The sequence below is a fragment of the Nansenia antarctica genome, assembly GCF_963989245.1.
Source record: "Nansenia antarctica genome assembly, chromosome: 8".
In the NCBI taxonomy this organism is placed as follows: Eukaryota; Metazoa; Chordata; class Actinopteri; order Argentiniformes; family Microstomatidae; genus Nansenia; species Nansenia antarctica.
The window spans coordinates 20,010,322-20,037,351 of NC_137678.1; the positions used below are offsets into that span (position 1 = coordinate 20,010,322).

General features: G+C 42.8%; 2 protein-coding genes across 2 annotated transcripts; one reads left to right on the forward strand and one right to left on the reverse strand.

Annotated features, from left to right (window-relative positions):
- Positions 1-8,976: 8,976 nt before the first annotated feature.
- On the reverse strand, positions 8,977-20,331 carry LOC308164004 (aurora kinase B-like; the record flags this gene model as incomplete). The annotated part of the gene is made up of 8 exons (XM_080538171.1): positions 8,977-9,150; positions 9,330-9,504; positions 9,724-9,872; positions 10,869-11,007; positions 11,323-11,511; positions 11,797-11,842; positions 20,081-20,168; positions 20,275-20,331. 8 exons carry the CDS (start codon positions 20,329-20,331, stop codon positions 8,977-8,979), a joined length of 1,017 nt encoding a protein of 338 aa, XP_080394297.1.
- A 3,310-nt stretch (positions 20,332-23,641) lies between these two features.
- Positions 23,642-25,274, forward strand: LOC308164005 (tripartite motif-containing protein 29-like; the record flags this gene model as incomplete). The annotated part of the gene is made up of 3 exons (XM_080538172.1): positions 23,642-24,253; positions 24,748-24,843; positions 25,095-25,274. 3 exons carry the CDS (start codon positions 23,642-23,644, stop codon positions 25,272-25,274), a joined length of 888 nt encoding a protein of 295 aa, XP_080394298.1.
- Between the last annotated feature and the right edge of the window lie 1,756 nt (positions 25,275-27,030).

The following is a 27,030-nucleotide window of genomic DNA, read 5'->3' on the forward strand; positions in this document are numbered from 1 at the left end:
TAAAACAGCATTCATTTAATCTATGTTGGTGCAACCCAGCCGAAATGTAATAAACCACTACAGTGTTAAGTTGTGTCCTATAGTGTAATGTTGTCTCTTTCCCTCAGGTCTGCAGCATCTCATGGCTCCTGTTCTGGTTCAGAGAATCCCAGTCCTGGTGGAGACCTTTATGGTAGGTGTCAACTTACCACCACACTGGACACATGTTTGTTTTAAAACCCCAAAATGGATACATTTCACAGGTGTTCTAATGGTACACTGAACTGTTTGTCTGTAAACTGCTGTCTTGACTATTTGTCGATAGAATGCAGTAAGAGCAAAACGTTGTAATACATTTTATATATAGCTTCAATTCATGTCACCTTCAAATCATGAGAACAAGAATAGATGGATAAATAAAAAGTAAAACAAAAGCACAGATAGTAAAAAACATCAATACAAATAAACCCCTAAAACAAAGTTTGGAAACGTTATTTCAGTAAATTCTTCCTCCCCTTTAATAATACCAATTGGTATTGTATTTTATAGCGTTGGAAAGCCTGATTAGTCACCTTTACAACGAGGTACAACTTGTAAGGATCATGCATTCGTGGAATGAGTAACACAGCTAAACGTGTGGGTAGCGGCCCAAATGTTTTTGACAAAATCCCCTGCAATATTCTTCTGTTGATATTCACTCTCGTTTTGAGCTTCAAGTGCTGGCAGGTGTATGCCAGTCACAGGTGTGTGAATGGCACCTGAATGGCACCTAATTGACAGGAATGATATTCTGGAGCCAGTGGCGATCCCATATCTCCAGAATCTGGGACCTAACTCCATCCTCCAGTAGGACAACGCTCGCCCCCACAGAGCCAGGATCATCACAGAGCACCTCCAGAATTTGGGAGTGGAGAGGGTGGAATGGCCTGCCGTGAGTCCAGACCTCAACCCAATTGAACACTTGTGGGATCAGCTTGGGTGCTGTACGTGCCAGAGTGACCAACGCAACCATGTTGGCTGACTTGCGGCAAATCCTAGTTGAGAAATGGGATGCCGTCCCACAGCAGTGTGTGACCAGGCTGGTGACCTGCATGAGGAGGTGCCAAGCTGTTGTGACTGCGTATGGATCTTCCACACGCTACTGAGGTCCCTGACAGTGTAAAATTAATAAAGTGTAAAAATGGCCAATATGTGTTTTTTTCCTTATTACTGTGGGAGAGTGCCATCATCCAATCCACCAAGCAACTCAAAACGAGAGTGAATACCAACAGAAGAATATAGGGGATTTTGGCAAATATTTTTGGGCCGCTACCCACACGTTTAGCTGTGTTGCTCATTCCACGAATGCATGATCCTTACAAGTTGTACCTCATTGTAAAGGTGACTAATCAGTCTTTCCAACGATATAAAATACAATACCAATTGGTATTACTAAAGGGGAGGAATAATCAACCAAAATAACGTTTCCGAACTTTTTTTGAGGGGGTTTAGTTAAATATTAAAATCTGGTTTAAAAGGATGCTAAAAAAAGATCAGTGAGAGCTGAGAATTGTAACACATGCCAAAAAATCACCCTGAGATAGTAATTGAACCTGTATTTTGTTTCCAGGTCTTCAAATAATGACATATCGTAGACTGGGAAGCATCACCAGGTAGGACCATTGGTTTCAACCATGCATTCATGGATTGGACCTTTCTACCTAAAGCTGTGAGAGTAGAATGAGTAGGTTTTTTTATTTTTTAAATTATTTTTCTTATTGTGTATTTGGGATTGACAGGGTACATCAAAGAATGCACCAGAATGTTTCATCCATAGTCCTGTAGTTTTGGTTTACTCTCTCTGCATCATTTCAGCACAATTTTTCATCCATAGTTCCATAGTTTCATCCATAGTCCCGTAGTTTTGGTTTACTCTCTCTACATCATTTCAGCAAGAAAGGGTAGTCAGGGTAGGCATTTCAACAAGATGTTAGAGTAGCCATTTCTACAATACGTTAGGATAGTAATTTCAGCAAGACGTTAGGGTAGTTATTTCAGCCAGATGTTAGGGTCGTAATTTCAGAAAGATGTTAGGGTAGTAATTTCAGCAAGGCCTTGGGTAGATAGGCATTTTAGCAAGGCCTTGGGTAGGCATTTCGGCATGGGTTTGGGTAGGCATTTAGCAAGGCCTTGGGTAAGCATTTTAGCAAGGCCTTGGTTAGGCATTTCAGCAAGGCATAACGTTTGCCACTGTGTTTCCAGACTCTTTCACGTCTGTCACATGTGTTCAGTGTGAACCTGTTCTTATCTGTGGTGAGAACGGGGCGCCAATGGCGAACATGCCAATCCTGGTGTTCTCTGGCAAATGACAATCGAGCTGCACGACTGTCCTAGGGGACTTACTGTTCTCCCTCTATGCCAAGTCTCTTGGCTCGGTAATCTCCTCACATGGGTTCTTCTACCACAGCGATGCAGACGACACTCAACTCTTCCTGTCTCCCCTCCCCCCTCTGACCAACATGTGGCAACACGTGTCTCTGCATTTCTTGCTGACATCTCTACATGGATGTCAGCCCACCACCTCAATCTCAACCTTAACAACACTGAGCTACTCTTCCTCCCTGGGAAACCCTGCCCTCTCCAAGACCTCTCCATCACAGTTGAGAACTCTACTGCAACCTCCTCCCAGACAGCCAAGAACCTTGGAGTGATCCTGGACAACCGCCTATCCTGTGCGGACAACATCGCAGCAACAGTGCGCTCCTGCAGATTCATCCTCTACAACATCAGAAGGATACGTCCATTCCTCACCAGAGAAGCAGCTCAACTCTTGGTCCAGTCACTGGTCATCTCTCGCCTTGACTACTGCAACGCACTCCTGGCCGGAGTCTCCACCTCCGTCATCAGACCTCTGCAACTCATCCAGAATGCTTCTGCCCGTCTGGTTTTCAACCTCCTCAAATTCTCTCATATTTCCCACCTCCTTCACACCCTTCACTGGCTCCCGATAGCAGCTCGTTCCTCAGTTGTTGTTTTCTGCCAGTTCTTCCATCTGTCTGTTCTTCATCTTTTTCATTCTTCTGTTTGTTCTCCTGTTCTTTCTTTTGTGTAACCATTCTTTCATTCTTCTGTTAGTTCGTTTTTGTTGTTCTTCCTTGTTCATGTTTGTTCATTCGGCCGGCCCTGGGACTTTTGTGGCTCTAAGCAAGATTGTTTTATAAAAGCAACAAACTTGCACATAACAAGGTCTATAAATAAACACAATGACAAAAGAACACCAATAAAAATATATATTTTTGACAAGTAAATACAAATATTCAAAATAAATAAAGTGAACACATTGTTCTGTTAACTACAAAACAAACACCAGCGATAGACTACTGTAGAAGCTAAATAACAATTTACAACTATTCAAAATAATGAAGTCAAAATGTAAACATTAAAAGCAACAACCTTGCACATATCAAGGTCTATAAGTAAAGACAATGACAAATGTACACCAATAAAAACCCAAATATTTTTGACAAATAAATAGCAATGAACAATCAATTTAAGAGTGCAAAATATTCCAAATAAATAAAGTGAACCCTAGAAAATTGTTCTGTTAACTACAAAACAGCTATAGGCTACTGTAGAAACTAAATAACAATTTACAACTGCAAATTATTCAAAATAATAGTCAACATTTAAACTATAAAAGCAACAATCTTGCACATATCAAGGTCTATAACTAAAGACAATGACAAATGAACACAAATAAACACCAAAATATTTTTTTACATAAATAGCAGTGAACAATCAATTTAAGAGTCTAAAATATTCCAAATAAATAAAGTGAACCATAGTTAACTATGTTAACAACAAAAAAACAGGCTACATGCTTTGGGCTGGCCCTGGTTTGTAACAGGGTTTCTTTTCTTCTTCATTTCTTACATTCTTTCCTCTGTTCATTATTTTGTTCTTCATTTCTTACATTCTTTCCTCTGTTCATTATGTTGTTCTTCCATCCCTCTGTTCGTCCATACTTACTTCAGTGTTTTTGTCCATCTGTCCCTTCATTAGTTATTCCTTTAAACATTTTTCTGTTAATCCATTTCACCTGCTTTGGTGCAAATGAAAGCAACAACAGGTGGACAGGAGAGGCAACAGTAAGACAACCCCCAAAAAGGAAATGGTCATGCAGGTGGTGGCCACAGACAGTTTCTCTCTCCTTATCCTTCCTGACTGAGTTTTCTCTAGTTTTGCATGTTGCTATAGTGCCCTTGTCACTACTGGTAGCATGAGGCGCTACCTCCAGCCCATTCAGCTTGCACAGGTAGTACAGCTCCTCCAGGATGGCACATCCATATGTGCCGGCGCAAGGTTTGCTGTGTGTCCAAGCACAGTCTCAACATCGTAGAGGAGATACCGGGAGACGGGCCATCATGCGAGGAGCACTGCCAGAGCCCTACAGAATGACCTCCAGAGACTTACTTGTGTGCATGTTTCTGACCAAACTGACTCCATGAGGGTGGCATGAGGGCCCAACTCAAGTCCTCTACTGGGACTTGTGTCTTGTTGTCTTAGGTGTAGAATGATTACTGAACTGGTCTCTGTTGTCTCAGGTGTAATGATTATGAACTGGTCTCCATTGTCTCAGGTGTAGAATGATTACTTATGAACTGGTTTCCATTGTCTCAGGTGTAGAATGATTACTTATGAACTGGTCTCCATTGTCTAAAGTGTAGAATGTTTTCTTATGAACTGGTCTCCATTGTCTCAGGTGTAGAATGAACTGGTCTCCATGGTCTCAGGTGTAGAATGATTACTTATGCTGATTTGCTCAGATGGACCCCTCCCCCAGTTCCTGTGCCTCAAAGGTAATTTAAATATTTACAATATTAACTCAATTAAAGCTTAACAATGTGATCCCCCACAGGGATATCCACCATACTCACAGCCCAGCACTACATTAAATGTTTGGCATTTAGCAGACGCCTTATTCCAAAGCAACTTACAATCATACATTTGACTAAGTAAGTGAATCACCTACCCAACAGTCATAGCAGGAAAAGTAGTCTATGCATAGGCTAGGGGCCATAGAAGAACAAAGATTTATAGACATTGGTGAAATGGTACAAGGGGGTAGTAGATGTCTCAGGAGAAACAGTATGGGGGGGGGGGGGGGGGGGGTGCATGTGTCTCAGGAGACACAGTGCTGGGGGGTAGTAGATGTCTCAGGAGACACAGTGCTGGGGGGTAGTAGATGTCTCAGGAGGAGCAGTATTGGGGGGGGGGATGCAGGTGTCTCAGGAGACACAGTACTGGGAGGTAGTAGATGTCTCAGGAGAAACAGTATTGGGGGGGGGGATGCAGGTGTCTCAGGAGACACAGTGCTGGGAGGTAGTAGATGTCTCAGGAGAAACAGTATGGGGGGGGGGATGCAGGTGTCTCAGGAGACACAGTGCTGGGAGGTAGTAGATGTCTCAGGAGAAACAGTATTGGGGGGGGGATGCAGGTATCTCAGGAGACACAGTGCTGGGGGGTAGTAGATGTCTCAGGAGACACAGTGCTGGGGGGTAGTAGATGTCTCAGGAGACACAGTGCTGGGGGGTAGTAGATGTCTCAGGAGAAACAGTATTGGGGGGGGGGGGATGCAGGTATCTCAGGAGACACAGTGCTGGGAGGTAGTAGATGTCTCAGGAGAAACAGTATTGGGGGGGGGGGGATGCAGGTGTCTCAGGAGACACAGTGCTGGGGGGTAGTAGATGTCTCAGGAGGAGCAGTTAAAGAAAAACTAACAGGTCTGTGAGAGCCGGAATTATTACTGGTTGGTAGGTGATCAAATACTTATTTCATACAATAAAATGCAAATTAATTATTTAAAAGTCATACAATGTGATTTTCTGGATTTTTGTTTTAGATTCCGTCTCTCACAGTTGAAGTGTACCTATGATAAACATTACAGACCTCTACATTCTTTCTAAGTGGGAAAACCTGCAAAATCAGCAGTGTATCAAATACTTGTTCTCCCCACTAATATGTGGGTTATATGTTATATATATATATATATATATATATATATATATATATATACTGCCACGGGAAGCAGTTCACACAACACGCTGAAGTGCTCGAACCTGAGACACACACGTCACACAACACGCTGTAGAGATGAACCTGAGACACACACGTCACACAACACGCTGTAGAGATGAACCTGAGACACACACGTCACACAACACGCTGTAGAGATGAACCTGAGACACACACGTCACACAACACGCTGTAGAGATGAACCTGAGACACACACGTCACACAACACGCTGTAGAGATGTAACTGAGACACACACGTCACACAACACACTGTAGAGATGAACCTGAGACACACACGTCACACAACACGCTGTAGAGATGAACCTGAGACACACACGTCACACAACACGCTGTAGAGATGAACCTGAGACACACACGTCACACAACACACTGTAGAGATGAACCTGAGACACACACGTCACACAACACGCTGTAGAGATGAACCTGAGACACACGTCACACAACACACTGTAGAGATGTACCTGAGACACACACGTCACACAACACGCTGTAGAGATGAACCTGAGACACACACGTCACACAACACGCTGTAGAGATGTACCTGAGACACACACGTCACACATAGCAAGGAGTCTGGCTAAATAGATGGTAGACTCGCCAGCCAATGAGGGGGCTCATCACGAGTGCTTCGCCAACCAATAAGGTAGCGGTATTGCCCTGCCTTCCCCTACCATCCGGGTGATGCGCGTGTAGGATGCAGCTGGATATACTTGAATAACAACAACAACAACAGCAGGAGGACAGTTGAACACAGAGAAGTTAGTCTGGGCATTGGTTCACATTGTTGTTTATGGTGTTTTAGTCACATCTTTTACTCCGCTATTTCAGCATCATGCAGGTAAGAATTGTATTTGATTAGATACACATTTTGCAGCATTTAGTGATCTCCGGTAAAGTGCCATTTGTGTAGTTAACTTAGCTAGCAGAGAATGAATGGCTGGCTACGCTGGAGAATCATCCTGTATTTGGACTGATCTGATCTCCTCGGGCTATGAAGGTTTTTTTTTAATTAATTTGTCTTTTTCTTTTCGCAGAATAAAGAGAATAACGAGCCTGAAGTGCTCCTAAGACCGGTAAGGGTTTCACCTCCACCGATATGTGTCAACAACTATAACAACTGACATAATGTAGCTTAGCTACTTCTTATTCCATTTCACATTTTAATGACTATCCAACATGAATTACTGGGCTTGCTTTCTCCTACTTCAGCATTGGCACCATTGGTTTCCTATGATACTTTTTGAAACGCACCGTCTCTTTCATGTTATAAGCTTTGACACCTCAGTTCAGCTTTAACATGTGTAAACTGAGTCTGACTCCATTAAAATAACTTTCTTTCAGATGTTTACTGTATTTACACTGTGTTGCCCAGTCAATAAACATGTTTCCTTATGACTTCTAACTTCTTATAGCAAGGAGTCTGGCTAATTAGATGGTAGACTCGCCAGCCAATGAGGGGGCTCATCACGAGTGCTTCGCCAACCAATCAGGTAGCGGTATTGCCCTGCCTTCCCCTACCATCCTAGGTTTCGCAAATTCGCCACCCGGACGCATGGACACCATATTTGGTTCGACACCATAAGTGGTCAAATGCAGTGGCGGGCGGTGCATTTCACACCTAGGCCTTCAGTGATGTCCGACACATTCCTACCTGAATTATTCTACCTCTTAATACCATCGTTATGACGCCATGGCTCTAGAAACTAGACAGAAACACAGTATAACCGGGCGTTGCATCACCTTAACATAGTCAGACAAGTACAACAGAGTTATATTAATATTTCCGAAGCATTTTTAATCAATAAATCCGCATTTACAATGAAGAGTGTTAAACTAACATCTTTAAGATCGCTACATTACCCACGTCTGTCGTCTCGTCCACCATAATAGCGACAAAGGGTGCCTTTTTAATCTCCATTTTGATCTCTTCTCCCATCACTTAAGCAATAGCAAAAATCAGGTCGTTTTGTATTTTGCCTGACGTCCCAGTAAACACTTTGTTTGTGGACAGGTGGTAATGTAAATCTGGGTTGTTTTCAGCCAGAAAAGAAATAAGCTCAACGTAGTTTCCTCTGTTTGTGGACTCGGTGCTTTCATCGTGTCCCCTAAATGATAGTTATTGTTTACCCAAAAACAGGACACAATCGATCAGTATTATCGATCAGTCAACGAAAGCTTTCGTTGTGATGCTCCGTTTCCCTGCGCACTTTCAAAAGTTTCACATCTACCGGCATATACGCATCTCAATAGTGAATATCAATAGTGCGTATCAATAGTGCGTATCAATAGTGCGTATCCAATCAAAAGACGTGCTGGGTGCTGACATCATTGAGCCTTCCAGCAGGCGCCGTTGTTGCTTTTGCTCGCATCTACGTAGGTTTACTAGGAACGCCACAGGTTTTCTCGTTCCAACGTTAAGTTACAGGTCGAATCCGCGGCACCGCTTAACGTGCAGGCAGGCAGATTTTGGAGCCCCCTAGCAACACATTTTGATTGGATAAAAGCTCTAACATAAAGGCCAGCCCTCCAAATCTCAATCGGAGACTGGAAGCAGCGCAACCAAGAGGAAAGCTATGAAATGAAGAGAATAGACTATGGGGAATCATTAATACATATTTGTGGAAAAAATATATTAAAATAAAATGTATATTCTGATGATGTTTAGGCCAGCAGAGAAGGCCTTGCTGGCCCTGACGGCACACCACTGGTCAAATGTAATGTGTATACTCAACATGCACTTTTCGTTTTTAACATGAACGTTGTTTTATATTTGTTTTGTTTTTTAAATCATGCTTTATTAAAATATTATTTTTTGTTTTAGCATGTGCTCATCTTACATTTGTAAATGGAATGTTGACAGAAAAATCTGAATAAAAATTCACACAATAACACGACCCGGGGACGAAGGCAGGGTGCTTGTCTTTAGGGTTTCTTGGCAGTGCAGACTGGGGGTAGGACCCGCCGTGAGTTGGCTCGCACCCATGGGTGGTCAATCACACTCTGCAGGGGCAGACGCATGGCCGGGCTGTAGCAGAGGAGCTTTGAGATCAGGTCCCGCGCCCCATCAGACACCACCTTGGGGAACTGCAAGTCCACCTACAACCCAGGGAATCAGTAATCAGTCAGTCTCACTATCTACAACAGCCTTGGTTGCATATCTATATCCATTGCAAGGGAGATGTAAAATAATGATTTCATTCTCAACTTGTCAGCAAATGTTTCTAAATGACAAAAAGACATTCTTTTCAATCCGTCTCCCTCCAAAATATGCGAACCTTTGTGATCCTCTTGTACGTGTCAGAGTGGCTGGCAGTTTCAAACGGGGGTTTTCCAACCAAACACTCGTAGCAGAGTACCCCTATGCACCACAGGTCCACCTTTTCGTCATGGGTGCGCCCCTCAATCATCTCTGGGGGAAGGTAGTCCAGTGTTCCACACATCGTATGGCGTCTAGAGGGGGGGGGGTAACATACGGTTGTCTACAAAGCACCACTGTCTCCACATAATAGAAATACACCTTAACTCAAAACATTAAGGGGGGGGGGGGTGTTAGATTTGCAGTGAGTGACTGAGAGCGTAAGCTAGCCAGCCGTGGCCAAGACCTTGACTGCACAGCACACATCGACTCAGTCCAGTTTGCGGCTGGAATGGGTTTCAGTGACCTCTCACCTCAGGGACGGTGCGTGGACGGACCAACCGAAGTCAGCGATTTTCAGCTCTCCGCGGAAGCCGAGCAGGAGGTTCTCTGGTTTGATGTCACGGTGGATCACCTTCCTCTCATGGCAGTACATCATCGCATCCGCCAACTCCTCCATGTACTGAAAAAAAAAGGCCATTTGCAGATGTTAGATCACTTCTGGTCAGCTTTGAACAATACATTTTTAATCAAATTAAAGACATGTCAAACCTCATGTGCCGTGCCTCGTTCCCAAAACTGGCCCAAACTTACTGAGGCCATAATCAGGCCATAATGCCAGCCATGGTAACTCAACTGCGTATACAACATCCTGTTACAAACGTTACAATTCGAGTGATTGGATAGAGAAGAAAACCAATAGATTACTCAGAATTTAGATTTTTTGGGGGGGTGAAATCTGCACTTATTTACGACTTATTTTCCAGACTCACATTGCAAAATTATCTAAAATCTGTGATTGGGTTTTTCCAGAGCAAATTAAACACATGGCTATTTAGGAATGAATAAACATGTATTAGTGGAGTGCCTAATGAAGTGGCTGAATTTAGCAAAATGGTGTTAGCTTGGCTAACATGTGTTGTTACAGTGAGGGAATTAGCAATAGGGAGATAGCACGATCATTTTAGTTTCATCATCTTATACGGTTTAGATCAGTGCAGTTTCGAAACTAGGCAGTTTCATCTCAGCTGTTGCATCGTCTTGGCTTAAGAAATGACAGGGCTGTCCCAAATCCCAAATCCTCTCACCTTCTCCAACATCATCATAGAAGATCAGAGGTTCCTCCACTGGGACCATCTTATATATAACATTTTTGGAGGAGGCATGGTGTTGAGGAAAGACATTTCGTGAGCTCAGAATGATAAGGTTCTATCTCCGTTTAGGGTAGTTCAGAGATATTGAGCGTCAAAGTTTTTACATTCCATTATGTTTTGTGAGATGGAACCTTTGTAATTACTAACTAAAAAATGTAAACATTTTAAAAATAACACCACACAGGCATTAATAAACACCTAATGGATCAGATTATGTAAAAAACAAAATTTTGACCAAATAAGGAGATAGAACCTTATAATTCTAACGTCACGATTTGCGATTCACACATGGACACTGCTTTTACCGTGGCAGTGCGCTGGTCATCAAAGCGCCCAGCTCGCTGCAGCTCTTTATACATCTCCCCTCGGGGAGCGTACTCCAGGATCAGGAACACCCGCGTGCGGTCATAGAAGTAGTTGTAGAAGCGCAAGATGTTGGGATGTCTTGAGAAAGGGGAAAGAAAGATTAATTCACTGACCTTCGTAAATACATAAACATGTGGTTATGTTAAGCAAGAATTGTGTTCACAACAAAAGCTGGCTGAAAGCCACTTGCTAGCATTTAGTTAAAAAATTAGTTTACATAGTCTCTAGACATGAATGCATCCTAGCTAAAAATATATATAAAACGAGTTATTTAACTGACATAGGACAAATATAGATGTGAATGGCTATCAAGGCAACACAAATGCTGAGGAGATTTAACAGACAGGATTCCATCACAAGGTTGTGAATTAAACTCAAAGCCCGGGTACCGACCTAAGATGGGACTGGATCTCGATCTCCCTTCGCAGCTGGTGCTCGACACCCTCTTTTTCCATCTGTGACTTGAACAGAACTTTCAGCGCCACAATAACCTTGGTCTGTTTTTCCCGCGCCAGGTACACGTTCCCAAACTTGCCCTTCCCCAGGGGCCGTCCGAAGTCAAAGTCTTTGATGGTGAATTTACTGTTTAAATAAAAAGCACATTTGTTGGAAACCTAAACACAACACCAGGGAGATTCAACCTTTACAGAATAGGCCTACGGTTCTATTTAAGACAAACATCTTCCACAAACAAACAAACAAACCATCACCCAGTCATCTCCCTAAGTGTCAGTGATGTAAACAATGACAGAAGACATGAAATGCACAGAGCAAAATACCTCACATTAGAATATTCTTAAATCCTTGTTATCCGAGTCATTTTTAAGCCTTTAACAAGACATGAGTGTTGTGGGAAAGCATGCTTACTGGGGAGGTGAACTAGAAGAGGAACTGACAGGCTCCCTCCCAGGACCTGTGGGGAAATGGGGATACACAGACAATGAATTACACAAAGAAAGTCTGCTGTGCCATCTGAAAAATATCAAAAGACTGCACATGTAGAATGGTTTATGATGGCAGTGCCTACCTGTGATGGCATTTTTGTCTGCAGCCTCTGGCCGAGGGTTCGCTAGAACTTGCTGTGGACCCTGACCCAGTGGAGTTGTAAGCTATCATCAAAACATACACCCAGCGTTAGACATAACATGGTAGGACAGCATTATAGAAATGGATGTTACATTTACATTTTTGGCATTTAGCAGACACCTTATTCCAAAGCGACTTACAAACGGTACATTCAACTAAGCAAGTGAATCATCAATTCACCAGTTGTTGAAGAAACAATGAAAATTCAACGTTAAACGTGTAGATTCAGAAATGCCAATACTATGTAAAGAAATGAATTAAGTGGGGTAAGTCTCCACATGTTAAAGTCGGATTGAGGTTTCAAGCTTAACATATGATGTGAATTGTAAACGTGCATCATAGGAAACCAATGACATCTCATAGAAATCTGTTAATTATTACACCTAATAGACCTCAAATGCTTAGAGTTTAAAATGTCTGAACACTATAAAAACATCTGAAAGAAAGTTATTTTAATGGAGTCAGACTCAGTTTACACATGTTAAAGCTGAACTGAGGTGTCAAAGCTTATAACATGAAAGAGACGGTGCGTTTCAAAAAGTAGCATAGGAAACCAATGGTGCCAATGCTGAAGTACGAGAAAGCAAGCCCAGTAATTAATGTTGGATAGTCATTAAAATGTGAAATGGAATAAGAAGTAGCTAAGCTACATTATGTCAGTTGTTATAGTTGTTGACACATATCAGTGGAGGTGAAACCCTTACCGGTCTTAGGAGCACTTCAGGATCGCTATTCTCTTTATTCTGCGAAAAGAAAAAGACAAATTAATTTAAAAAAAACCTTCATAGCCCGAGGAGATCAGATCAGTCCAAATACAGGATGATTCTCCAGCGTAGCCAGCCATTCATTCTCTGCTAGCTAAGTTAACTACACGAATGGCACTTTACCGGAGATCACTAAATGCTGCAAAATGTGTATCTAATCAAATAAAATTCTTACCTGCATGATGCTGAAATAGCGGAGTAAAAGATGTGACTAAAACACCATAAACAACAATGTGAACCAATGGCCAGACTAACTTCTCTGTGTTCAACTGTCCTCCTGCTGTTGTTGTTGTTCAAGTATATCCAGCTGCATCCTACACGCGCATCACCCGGACGCATGGACACCATATTTGGTTCGACACCATAAGTGGTCAAATGTAATGTGTATTAACATAAAATCTTCAAATCTTTCCACATTCTTAATAGCATCGTAGGTCTAGGTCTATTAGTACTAGGCCTATAATACTTTATGCATGAAATGTAGGCTACCAAGACTGATTTTCTTATTTACTTCATAGACGCATTGTCGTTTGTAATTCTTCCGTTTAAGATATCAATCCATTAGATCATGATCATCTCTTTTGTTTGTACAAGTTTCAAGAGTACGTGACTCACTGAGAAGAATGGACCCTGATGGAACGGCGAGGGGAACGATAGGCTGTTAAGGGGGGGGCAAGAAGGTGCGAAGACCTAAACGGTTCCAAAGTTGACTGAACCTTAAAATTCTTTAAAGTTGCAATGAACTCGCCAGGTGAAGACAACACTTTACCTCTACTAGTACAGCCGTCTCCTGCATCTCCATGTTAACCTCTTGGGTTGGGTTTAGTTTGGTAACTTTGTTGTCCTTTGTTGTCCATCATCTGGTACTTGACCTGGATTGGTTGTTGCTTCTGCTGCTGCCTGCAATGTTGACAAAGGCCCAAACCCTCAAAATAATTAAATCAAAGCGAAATAAATCAAAATCTTCATGTTTTGCAGCAGTTATGATTAAACACAAACACTCCTATCAATGTCTTTAATCCATTAGCTATTAACTATTGTCTTATTGAACGTGTTATGTAATTTTCTTCTTATATTTGCTTTTATTCATTGTCATTTTTATTTTCTTACTATGCTCTTCTTGCTGTATTTTTAAAAGAATGAATGTAAAGCACTCTGTATGTAAAGCACTGAATTATGTAAAGCACTGAATTGCCCCCTGTTGTATGAAATGTGCTATACAAACACACTTGCCTTGCCTAACTAATGTAAACCTCTGTAAACCGTATGAATCTTAGCTGGCTAACTAACTAACTAACTAACTAACTAACTAACTAACTGACTAACTACCTAACTAACTAACTAACTAACTAACTAACTGACTAACTAACTACCTAACTAACTAACTAACTAACTAACTGACTGACTAACTAACTAACTAACTAACTACCTTACTAACTAACTAACTAACTAACTAACTGACTAACTACCTACCTAACTAACTGACTGACTAACTAACTAACTAACTAACTAACTAACTACCTAACTAACTAACTAACTGACTAACTACCTAACTAACTAACTAACTAACTAACTAGTTAGCAGCTAGCTTGCTAACTAACCGTTATCTGTCGTTAGGTGAGTAGGGTTGCTATGCTACCATTGGTTGCCACGGTAACGTTGGTTGTAGTTTAGCATTTATCACATAATATGATAATAACACATAATAACAGACATATTATTCACTGTTTATCAACCAGATATATACACATATATATACACGGCCACTTACATAAACGAGTGTGGCCTAGCCTAGCTGCTCGTTGCTGATGTTATTTCAGAAATGCAGGTTTGTATTGGGACAGAAAAACAAAAACGAACGAAAACGTTCAAAGTTCTTGTGGTTGCGTTCGTAAACTCGCTCTGACATTTGATCAGAACTCATGGAATGCCTCTTGTCCAATCAAATGACTTGGTTCCTTGGCCTAAGGTTCCTTGGCCTAAGTTTTCAAGGACCCCAATTGAAATAAGCCAGTGGCTTTCTTGGGTTTTTATCCTTTTAGTTGGGTTTTTATCCTTTTAGTTGACCTTGTATGTAATATGTACTTTCATGTACCTACTTCTGCAAACATTCTAATAAAGTTTTCAATCAATCAATCAATCAGTCACGTTGAACCCAGTGTGCGCTCCGGCACTCTCAGAGTGATTTTACGAACGCAACCTCAGTGAGTTGTTTCTTCTATGGTTGTTACTTGTTACCGGTTACCTGCCTAATGAGCGTATTCTTGTTTGGGATTGTCAATGTCTCCATGTAGAAGAAGAGCAGTATTATGTATGCATCAATGCAATCACGATTCCCAGTTGTTAACTGACCACTAAAACCCATTAAAACCCATTGAAACCATTAAAACCCATTTAAATCATTAAAACCCATCTTTTTAATATTGCCTTTAAATTACTAAATGGTTAAATGATGATTACATAAAGATTAAAGCATTTGAGCTGCAACGTTTGCAGGAAAAGTGCTATACAAATAATGGTTATTATTATTATTATACAGTTTCTCCTCCTGTCTTTTTAAAAGATTCCGACGTCATCAACTGGAGCCGAAAATAACACATTTCAGTCGTTTGATCGCATCTACGAAGCGCAGCGTTTGCGCCGATTCACAGATCTGCACCGCATCTAGACCGCCTCGTACTTCAGATGTCAATGTAACTGAAGCAAACACGATGTGATAGTCTGTAAACCTGCGCCTCCTCCGCCCAGTTACAACACTCACTAACCAGGACACGCGGAGACTGACGTGAGAGCTCCTGGATCGCCATACTCCTTTGGAAAACACCGTGATATCAACAGCGACCTTTTATTTGATGTTTTAATCCAGCTGTTTTTCAGAAGGTGGGTCAAGAAGCTGATGAACGGTGTGAGAGGTGAAAGCGTAGCTACTATAGCTAGCATCGTTGAGACCAGTTCAGTTGTGCACAGGGACCTTGCCGGATAATAACACTAGCTGGCTAGTTTGCTTGTCTGTGTAGATTAAAGATGTGTACAGTTACTCATACAGGTTGTTTATTATTAGGCTATGCTTGCACCCTTGGCTAGCTAGCCACCGCTGCTCATGTAGCTAACTGCTCCTGATTCTGGTTAGACAATAATGAACCTCCTCTGTCTCAACCTTCAGGGCTTCAGTACAAACTGACACGTTAAACAATGAACGTCCCCCGTTTCTTATGGAAGCATATAGTGGACTCAGTTCAAATGCTAATGCAATATGCAGACGGTAGAGACAGGAGACAGACTCCGGATGCGACTGTAGAGGTGTTGGAGTCTGAGATAAGTAAGTATGCCAACATACTAGTCTTTACATGCAGAGTTGATGTGTGATGTAACCTTTTGATGGATGCCCCATTGATTGCAGTTGATTTGACCTGTGAGAATTCATTTGTGGACCTCACCAATGATGACTCTGGACCTGTTGTGGTGAGTATGATTCAGCAGTTCATTAAATAATTATTAAACGTTTTACATCCTATAGTATAAACCTCAGCAATTTAACACGTGTTATTTGATTGACACTTTGTATTGCCTCTGATTTTCATTTTCTTAATTCCTGTTGGCCTAATTTTCCTGGGCTTGTCGTCCCGTTACAGATCGTAGATGAAAGTTATGTGCTGAGCAGTGATGAAGAACGGGAGTCTGTTGCCAGGTGAGACCAACCACCTGGCTAACATAACCATAACTTGGGCAAATAGTAGCATTATTTCCTCTGCATGAAACTATGGTTTAAAAGATACATGGATTATGTTGCTCACAGATCAACCGCAGGAACCATCAGTTGTCCCATCTGTCTGGACAGCTATGAGAAAGTGAGTGAAATCCTCTCCACTTTTCCATTAAAGTGAAGTGTCTGTAGAAGTGTATGGAGAAATGGGTGTACTGTACTGTATCATAATAGTAGGGGATGTGAGGTTCCGAATCATCAGAAAACACGAGTGCTTCTGTTTTGTCTCCCCTCAGATCGTCGAGAGTGGGAGAATTGTTGTTTCCTCCCAGTGTGGTCACCTGTTCTGCCAAACATGCATTAGTGAGAGCCTTGCCATATCACAGACTTGTCCAACCTGCAGGATGAAACTCAATCACAAGAAATGCCATCCGATCTACATCTGACCTGTACATCTTTTGCACTATATTCCTGCTGTTTTATACATTTTGCTATTATTGTAACTTATATTACACTTTACTGTTCATGATGTTGATGTTGAAGAGCTGTTCTGCACCAAGCATTTTGTTGCATTTTATACTTTCAATATTTCTTTCAATATAATGATAAATAAACTTGAACTTGAACTTGAACTTGAGTCACAGGAGGGCTACTCACTGAGGTTTAGACCTGGGACTACTATAGATTATAGTTACAGTGAGTATAGCTGTGTGTTACAATGTAAAATAACTACAAAGTTAGAGAGGGTAAAATAACAGTATGATTGAAATCAAACTCTGCCGGAACTGAAACCTTTCTATGCACGTGTCATTGTCACGCAGAGCCAAGCTTCCTGCATGAAGACGACTGGCACTTCCTCTGAAAGTCCCCCGATAGCTAACGTCTGTCCAGCTGAGTACAGATTCACGCCAGACTATATACAGTGGGGGAAATAAGTATTCAACACATCAACAAGCCGCCTGCTGCAGCTGCTGCCTGCCTCATACCATGTGTACACCATGACACATCTCAGACACGGCTTCGCTGGCCGTGTGTGTGTGTGTGTGTGTGTGTGTGTGTGTATTTGTTTATTATTAGGATCCCCATTAGCTGCCACCATGGTGACAGTTAGTCTTCCTGGGGTCCACAAAAATAACAATACAAATGAAATCAATAACAACACAAATACAAACAAATGATTACAAAGAACAGACAACAGAGAACAGAGTGTAATTAAAAGAAAATTAAAAGAAAATGGAAGAAAATAACTAAAACTAAACTAAAGTCAAACTAACCTAAACTCAACTAAAACTAAACTTAAAACTAAACTAAAAACAAACATTTTCATTTACATACACCTTTAATATACATTAGGGAATGTCAATTTCTCTATTTGCCAAGTGTTGTTTTACTAAGATTTTGAAACGTGTGTGTGTGTGTGTGTGTGTGTGTGTGTGTGTGTGTGTGTGTGTGTGTGTGTGTGTGTGTGTGTGTGTGTGTGTGGATGTGTGGATGTGGATGGGTGGGGAAAGGAAATATAAAAGAGGAGGTAGTAATGACAAGACTAAGAATAGGGCATAGTAACTTGAACGGAACTCTACATTATAGGATAGCATCCATCTGGACTATGACTTATTGTCAGGTAAAAGAAACAGTTTAACATGCACTTGTTAACTGCAGGAAATATACGTCAGAAAGAAAGGAAATGATGGAGGGACTGAAAAGATAGGGACTGACGAGAAGGTTTGGAGTGTGGTGGAGGTGGACAGGGCAGGAAGGGTCAGGTCAGCTTTCTCAAGAGAACAGGACTGATATGGAAAAGTTGACAAATCGGACAATGTAGGAGTTAGCTAAATCCAGAAGATAGCAGTAGTGCAACGTTAAGAATGCAAGCTGCCATGCCCTGCGGTGGCGTAGCGGTCTAAGCACTAGCCACTAGTGCAAGCTGCCCACCGGGGACTGGGATCGAATCCCGGTCTCGCCAGACCCGGATATGGCCGAGGCACACAGGGAGCGGCATATTGAGCGGCCGCTCCCGAGGGCGGTATAGGACTATTTCCGGACAAGGATCCGTCGCGCAACAGCGCCCCCGGGGTGCCGGAATAACGGTTTCGGGCTCGAGGAGCCAGTCAGCTAGTCTGCCTGGCGATCTCCTCTGGGGCTGCCGGCCACGGGGTCGTGCGGCGGATCCTACGCAATAGGCAGGGGATAATTGGATGCTAGGTTGGGTTCAATTGGATACCAAATTGGGTGAAAAAGGGATAAAATCTGAAAAACAAATTAAAAGAAAAAAAAAGAATGCAAGCTGCCATTAAATCCAACAGAAGAAGAATAAGAAACAAATTATATTAACCTGTATGTAGTCTACCCGTAAAAAGGTTAATATGTATGTATGTATGTAGGAGACAGACTCCTGATTAGACCATAGAGGTGTTGGAGTCTGAGATAAGTAAGTAAATGCCAACATACTAGTCTTTACATGCAGAGTTGATGTGTGATGTAACCTTTTGATGAACTTTTTTTTTTTTTATGAACCTTTTGAACCTTTTGTAACCCCATTGATTGCAGTAGCGGAAATTGTTGATTTGGCCTGTGAGAATTCTTCTGTGGATGTCACCAATTATGAGTCATATATTTTGGAGTTAAACTAATGTGTAACTATAGGCTAATGTGTTACTATCACAAATATTTGTCCCTAAAATTAATAAGAGAGCAGGAAAGATCATCGGTGATCCTTCCCACCCTGGTCACCACCTCTTTCAAAGACCTCCATCCGGAAAAAGGTCCCCCCCATCACACACACACACACACACACACTAGAAAAAAAATATTTGATGTGTGAATCCGTTCCCTCGATTTAGTAAATCTGTTCCCTCGGTTTAGTAATTCGTTAGGGTTAGGGTTAGGCCCTACGAGCCAGAACGATCGCAAGGATTCTAACCCTAACCCTAATCCTTGCGATCATTCTGGCTCGTAGGGCCTAATCCTAACCCTAACTTTAACCCTAACGAATTACTAAACCGAGGGAACGAATTACTAAACAGAGGGAACGGATTACTAAACCGAGGGAACGAATTCACACATCAAAAAAAAAAATCTACCATGTGACACCAGGGGGGCTCCGTACTGTCTCTCCAGTATATATATATATATATATATATATATATATATATATATACATGTATATATATATATTTTTTTTTTTATTATTAATTAATACGTTTGCTACGACTGGTGGATTGATGACTCACTTGCTTACTCAAATGTACTGATTGTAAGTCACTTTGGAATAAGGCGTCTGCTAAATGCCAAAAATGTAAAGTGGTTACACTCACAGGAACAGGGTTGTCCTTCGCCGTGGCCTCCCAGTCGTCCTGCCTCGGAGTCTTCCTGTTCGCCGCTACAATATGAAAAACAAGGAAGCGAATGTGAAATGACGTATATTCATATATTCTTATTATATAACGACTTGTCCCCCTATGAGTTCACGGATTACTGTGAGGCTGTTTCAGCTGCGAAAGTGACTGGTATTGAGATTGCGGGAAATACTTTTTTACTAGACAAGGAAAAATTCTAACGCGCAAATCTCTAACTCAAGACTCTCCGGTAATTTACGCACCAGTCGTCCAGGCCTGGTCGTAGCTCCAGGGGGCGATTTTGTCCCTGGGGGCAGCCGGGATGGGGGCGGCCGTGCCCACACAGGAGACCTGCAGGACAGAACAGGGGAGGTGTGGCATCATTCATGGCTGCATGGTTACAAAACACTGGTATAACTGCAGGGACGTGTGTGCTAATAGTGATGGTTACACTTACAGTAGGGCTGTCCTCCGTCAGCCGCTTAGCAGCCTGTAACCGGTCAGATGTCTGCATAAGGTTGGCAATCCCCTTATTCTTACTTCTCCTCGATTTGCCACTAATATTATATATATTATCATCCATGTCTACAATATGAAAAACAAGGAAGAGAATGTGAGATTATGTATATATATATATATATATATATAATTATAATATAATTACTATGAGTTCACGGGTGACTGTGAGGCTGTTTCAGCTGCACAAGTGACTGGTGTTGACATCACGTTGTGATTGAAGAAGCATCAGTTATCATGACGACAGGTGCAACGTGCCAAAAAGCTGTATCCTATTAATACAGGCGGGCCGTCAAGCCCATAGACTTTCACAGGGGTCAAGCCCATAGACTTTCGCAAGGGTCAAGCCCATAGACTTTCACAGGGGTCAAGCCCAGACTTTCACACACTATATAAAATACATAAATACACACACACACACACACACCAGGCACGTGCCGTGAGCTTTTAGATTGGGTAAGCATAAGATATAGAAATACACATAATTACACATACACGCTATCAGTGAATGCAGTTTCAAGGAAATGCAATTTTGATGCCCTAGAACCCGCTAATAAACTGTAGGGTCACTTTGTGATCAGATTACCAAAAACAAAAAAAACAGTTGCCAGTTTCGACTATATCAGGGGTGCTCATTGTTCAATCTTTTTTGAACCAAGATCTTTTCAAGTAGCCAACCTGCTGAAATCTACAAGTCCAGTTTCAACATCGCAAACGTACACACGCACAACACAGACACACACCGTTTCCATCCTCCATAGTAAACTCACAACACACTTTCTTTTCACACTTTTGTCACACAGGCACTTGACATCACATCACAAACCCTCCCTCTCTATCTCTCTCAAACACTTTTGGTCCAGAACCACTGGCACGGACAGCGACATTAGGCCTATCTCAGCGATTGATTAAGCAGCTCTCTCTCCAAACACAACGGCACAGGCCTACATTCAAAGGTAAAAGCAGAGGAAGTCTTAAATAAGGAGCCATAGCCAGCAGTACAGCAGTACTCAAACCATATAAACAAGCACAGATCGCCACCAGCCTCGCGAATCATATAAACCGCTCATACGATACCAGGCTTGCTGTAACCCCTAGCGACTCTCCCTTTCTGGGTGTGAAGATCGGTGAGTGGTGGCTTCGGGCGGCCTTTAGCCAGTAGTTGTGTTTTTCCAGTCCAGTCCAGTCTACGAAATCCCTTTAGGTCGCTGACAGTAATGTCCATATTCACAAAATCAAGCAAGTTATCCTTATTGATTATTATTATTTAGATCGTTTGAGATAGCTGGCATAAGCTATTCTGCCGGGCGAGAGAAAGTAAGGTGAAATGTTAAGTGAACTTGAAAGTGATAAGAGCCAATCAGTAGCTCTTATCGGAATGAACGAACTACTGATTGGCTGGTAAGCATGCTTACCCTGGCCACATTAAACAGCGGGCTGAGGCATCGGAAAATAAAAAATAAAAAATCACGCATTCGAATGTACGCGAGGGAAAGCAGAGAGAGAAGTGCTTATAATGCAACGCAATGCAAGCAAGCAGAATAGCGAGTGCTTACTCCTGCAGGTGGCGCCAAAATGAATGACTCCTGCTGCCCTGGGACCTAAAATACGACTCTTTTAATGAAAACAAACAAACGGTTACATGCACTTTTATTTTAATATTTTCACTGTCCTTTTTTATTTTTTCGTTGGGTAAGCACTGCTTACTATGCTTATATGGACGACACGTCCTTGGTATGTTTTAAATAACTCTTTGACTTCAATAAATGGAATGATCATTTAAAAACTGCATTTTCTATTTACTCAGGTTATCTTTGTGTAGTATTAAAAATGGTTTGATGATCTGAAACATATAAGTGTGACAAACATGCAAAAACACACGAAATTGGGAAGGGGGCAAATACTTTTTCACAGCACTGTATAACACCACTGTCCAGATCTCTGTGTCCTCATGTTGCATGTAGACATCCTAACGGACCGCACGCATATACAGTGTATAGGGCGTCCCAGGGATCCCACCTACCACTGGGCTAGGGAGGGGGGGGGGTTTGGGACTCAGTAAGGATCCCAATTAGCATCTACCAAGGGGCGACCTGCAGACACAGTCTGAGCAGCAGGGGAGACAGGGAGCACAGCCGGCGTAGTGCTGTTCTGCTCCAGCAGGGGGAGCTGTTGTACAGCAGTGGATGAGACCTCCTGGTACCTCCCTCTGGTCAACACCACACCTGGGGCAGCTGGAGGAACACACACACACACACACTGTGACACAATTGGATTAAAATAAATGATCCATTCCTGATGATTATGTAAATCACAGGTAGCCTGGCCAGGTGAAATATGAATTATCTACTGAACATATAGAATTTAAAATACAACACACACACACACACTCTCACACACACACACACACACACACACATACACACACACACACTCATGCACGCACGCAAACACACACAAACACGCACGCACACACACAAACACACACGCAAGCACACACACGCACACACACACACACACACACTCGCATGCACACACACACGCACGCATGCACGCACACACACACACAAACACACACACGATTCATTCATTCATTCATTCATTCAAGCACACACACACAGACTCACACACACACACACAGACACAGACACACAGACACATGCAGACACACAAACATATCCAGGAAGTAGTCCCGCCCACGAACAATTCTAGAGAAACAAAACTTATCTCTGACACTCAGACACCTTGTCAATCTGGCCCTAGTGTCGTCTAAATGACTCTCACACACACACCTCAGTGTGGTCTGCTCCAATCACAACCTCTCTCCTCCTGGCCTCTGTCCAACACCACACCTCCTACAGGTACAGAGTACACACACACACACACTTGCATGCACACACATACGCACGCACGCACACACACACACACACACACGCAAGCACGCACACACATACACACACACACACACATAGATACACAGACACACACACACACACACACACACAGACACAGACACACACACACACACTGACACACATGCAGACACAAACATTTCCAGGAAGTAGTCCCGCCCACGAAACTTATCTCTGACACTCAGACGCCTTGTCAATCTGGCCCTAGTGTCGTCTAAATGACTCTCACACACCCACCTCAGTGTGGTCAGCTCCAATCACAACCTCTCTCCTCCTGGCCTCTGTCCCACACCACACCCCCTACAGGTACAGGACCAGGAAGTGTTCCCGCCCACAGACACAAACACAGAAATAAAAACGGACTCACTGCTCAGTCTGGTTAGTGCGTGCAGCAGAATGGCAGAGAGTTCGGACTCCTTCAGTTGTCCGATCTGTCTGGATCTACTGAAGGATCCGGTGACTATTCCCTGTGGACACAGCTACTGTATGGGCTGTATTAAGGGCTGCTGGGACCAGGATGACCAGAAGGGGATCTACAGCTGCCCCCTGTGCAAGGAAAGCTATGTCTCTAGGCCTGTTCTGAGGAAAAACACACTGTTGGCTGAATTGGTGGAAAAGAAAGAAAAGAAGACACGTTCCCAAAGAAAGAAACAACGAAAGAAGTCAGGACTCCAAGCTGCTCCTCCTGCTCACTGTGATGCTGGACCTGGAGATGTGGTGTGTGATGTCTGCACTGGGAGAAAGCAGAAATCCCTCATGTCCTGTCTGGTTTGTCTGGCCTCTTACTATGAGACTCACCTCCAGCCTCACTATGAATCTCCTGCCTTTAAGAAGCACAAGCTGGTCAAAGCCTCCACACAACTGCAGGAGAAGATCTGCTCTCGTCATGAAGAAGTGTTGAAGGTTTTCTGCCGTACTGATCAGCAGTGTATCTGTGTGCTGTGTTCCATGGATGAACATAAAGGCCATGATACCGTCTCAGCTGCAGCAGAAAGGACTGAGAAGCAGGTAAGAACCTGAGCTTCTCACTGGTGACTCTGATACATGTAGAACTGAAGTTAGTAAAGCTATTCAATCTTGTTTAAATTTAAAAACATAGAATGATAACTGATTTGATCTGATATGGGACCATATTATAAACTTGCATGACAAAAGATCCATAGTCTCTTCCACACTACTATGTTGGTGTATTGGAATGGAGAGGGTAAAGGTTGATGGTGTTATTGTTTTACAATCTAGTTCTTATCACAGGTTGTCACAGGTAGAATGATTAACTAAAGACACCCTGCATGTCCTGTCTAGACTCCTATTCTCTCTGTCTATAACATTTTTAATGGAAACAAAATGTCTTCCTTCAATATGATGATGACTATCATCACTGTTATCAACATGGCTTATATTTATTTGAAGCAATTGACTGTTCAGGTGTTCTTTGGATTTGTGTGATATCAGCCACACACCACGTGCAATAGCCTGCTGTAATAAAGTGTGTTTGTCTACAGAAGCAGCTGGGGATGAGTCAGCAGAAAGTCCAGCAGAGAGTCCAGGAGAGAGAGAAGGACCTGAGGGAGCTCCAACAGGCTGTGGAGTCTCTCACTGTGAGTATTGACCAGAGGAGACGCACCATTTCACTGCTCTCTTCTAGTCAGCAGGTCACACTCCAATCACACACTCTCTCTGTGTGTGTGTGTGTGTGTGTGTGTGTGTGTGTGTGTGTGTGTGTGTGTGTGTGTGTGGGTGTGTGTGGGTGTATGTGTGTGTCTGTGTGTCTGTCTGTCTCTCTCTCTCTCTCTCTCTCTCTCTCTCTCTCTCTCTCTCTCTCTCTCTTTCTCTGTGTGTGTCCTAACAGCGCTCTGCACAAGCAGCAGTGGAGGACAGTGAGAGGATCTTTACTGAGCTGATCCGCTCCATTGAGAGAAGGCTCTCTGAGGTGAAGCAGCTGATCATAGCCCAGCAGGAGGCAGCAGTGAGTCAGGCTCATGTACTCGTGGAGCGACTGGAGCAGGAGATCGCTGAGCTTTTTGATTGATTGATTGAAAACTTTATTAGAAGATTTGCAGAAGTAGGTACATGGAAGTACATATTACATATAAGGTCATCTAAAAGGATAAAGCTGAGGAGGAGAGACGCTGAGCTGGAGCAGCTTTCACACACAGAGGATCACATCCATTTCCTCCAGGTAACTACACTGCAACTACCACTCCATGTATCCTCCAGGTCACTACACTGCAACTACCTCTCCATGTATCCTCCAGGTCACTACACTGCAACTACCTCTCCATGTATCCTCCAGGTCACTACACTGCAATTACCACTCCATCTGGAATACTGAAACTGCTTCCAATTCATGTAATTGGGGCGGCTGTGGCGCAGGATGTAGAGCCGCCGTCTAATGATCGCAAGGTTGGCAGATAGGCGGTTCGAGCCCCGGCTGGCCACATGTCGAAGTGTCCTTGGGCAAGACACTGAACCCAAAATTGCTCCCAGTGAGCGCGCCTTGCATGGTAGCTTGCCGCCATTGGTGTGTGAATGTGTGTGTGAATGGGTGAATGAGAGGCCATTTTAAAGCGCTTTGGATAATGGCGCTATGTAAGTGCAGTCCATTTACTATTTACGATGTAATTAATCCTCTTATTTTCTCTGCCGGCTGTCTTTCTGCCTCTCATTTTCCATCTATACCCTGACCCCCCACTTCTCTGTCTCTCTCTCTCTCTGTCTCTGTCTCTCTCTCTCTCTCTCTCTCTCTCTCTCTCTCTCTCTCTCTCCAGAGTTATCAGTCTCTCTCCAGTCCCAGTGTATCTTCAGACTTATCCATCATCATTGTCCGTCCTCTTCAGTACTTTGGAGATGTGAGTGAAGCTGTGTCTGAGCTGAGAGAGAAACTAGACCACATCCTAAAAAAGGGATGGCCCAAGATCTCAACTACAGGTGGGATAAAAACTCTACCCTTCATATAATTAACATTAGAGAAATCCAAGGTCCCAGTCATCACTTCACAGTACATACATGTGTAATATGGTATGATCTGAATTCTGTCTCTCTCTCTCTGAATGTTTTGTTGTGTCTGTAGTGAATGCAGTGGGTGTTTTGCTACCAGAAAAAACATGCACCAGAGCCCAAGACCAGAGCCCAGTTCTTACATTGTGAGTATTTGTTTGGTAATTTCATAATCTTAAAAAAAAAAAAAAACTAACCACTCCCCCAGGACAACCACTCCCCCATTACACATCTGTCAGTGGGGTTGTCAGCTAACCCTCAGGAAACAAACTTGACATAATGTGGGATGCACGATATTATCGGCACCGATATTTATCGGCCCGATAATGGGAAATTAATGTTTATCGGTTTTTATCGGTTTTATAACATTTTAGCCGATATAGAGCCGATAATATGAAGCCGGAAATATTTCTGCTTCCGGTTTCCGCGCTCATGCTGCTGCGCCTGCGTACAGACGAGAGCGAAACATGAGAGCTTCCCCGGTGTGTCTGACATTCTGCAGAGTTTCTGAGGCAGATAGTGCGTTTGCAATTTGCAACACATGTTCGACAAAAGTTCGGAGAGGAGGGCAAAGGTCTACGAGTTACAACACAACGACACATCTTGTAGCGGGTAGATAGTAATATCCCTCCCCTGGCCCCTCTGTTTTCCCTTGATAGCTGACAAGCTAACGGGTGAAGTAGCGAGGCCTGCTAGCAGCTAGCCTACAACCCCTAGCCAGCAATGGCTAACGTTGAGGCTAGCGGACCTAGCACAGCCGAGACTAGCCGGAAGACCTGCTCGTGCAG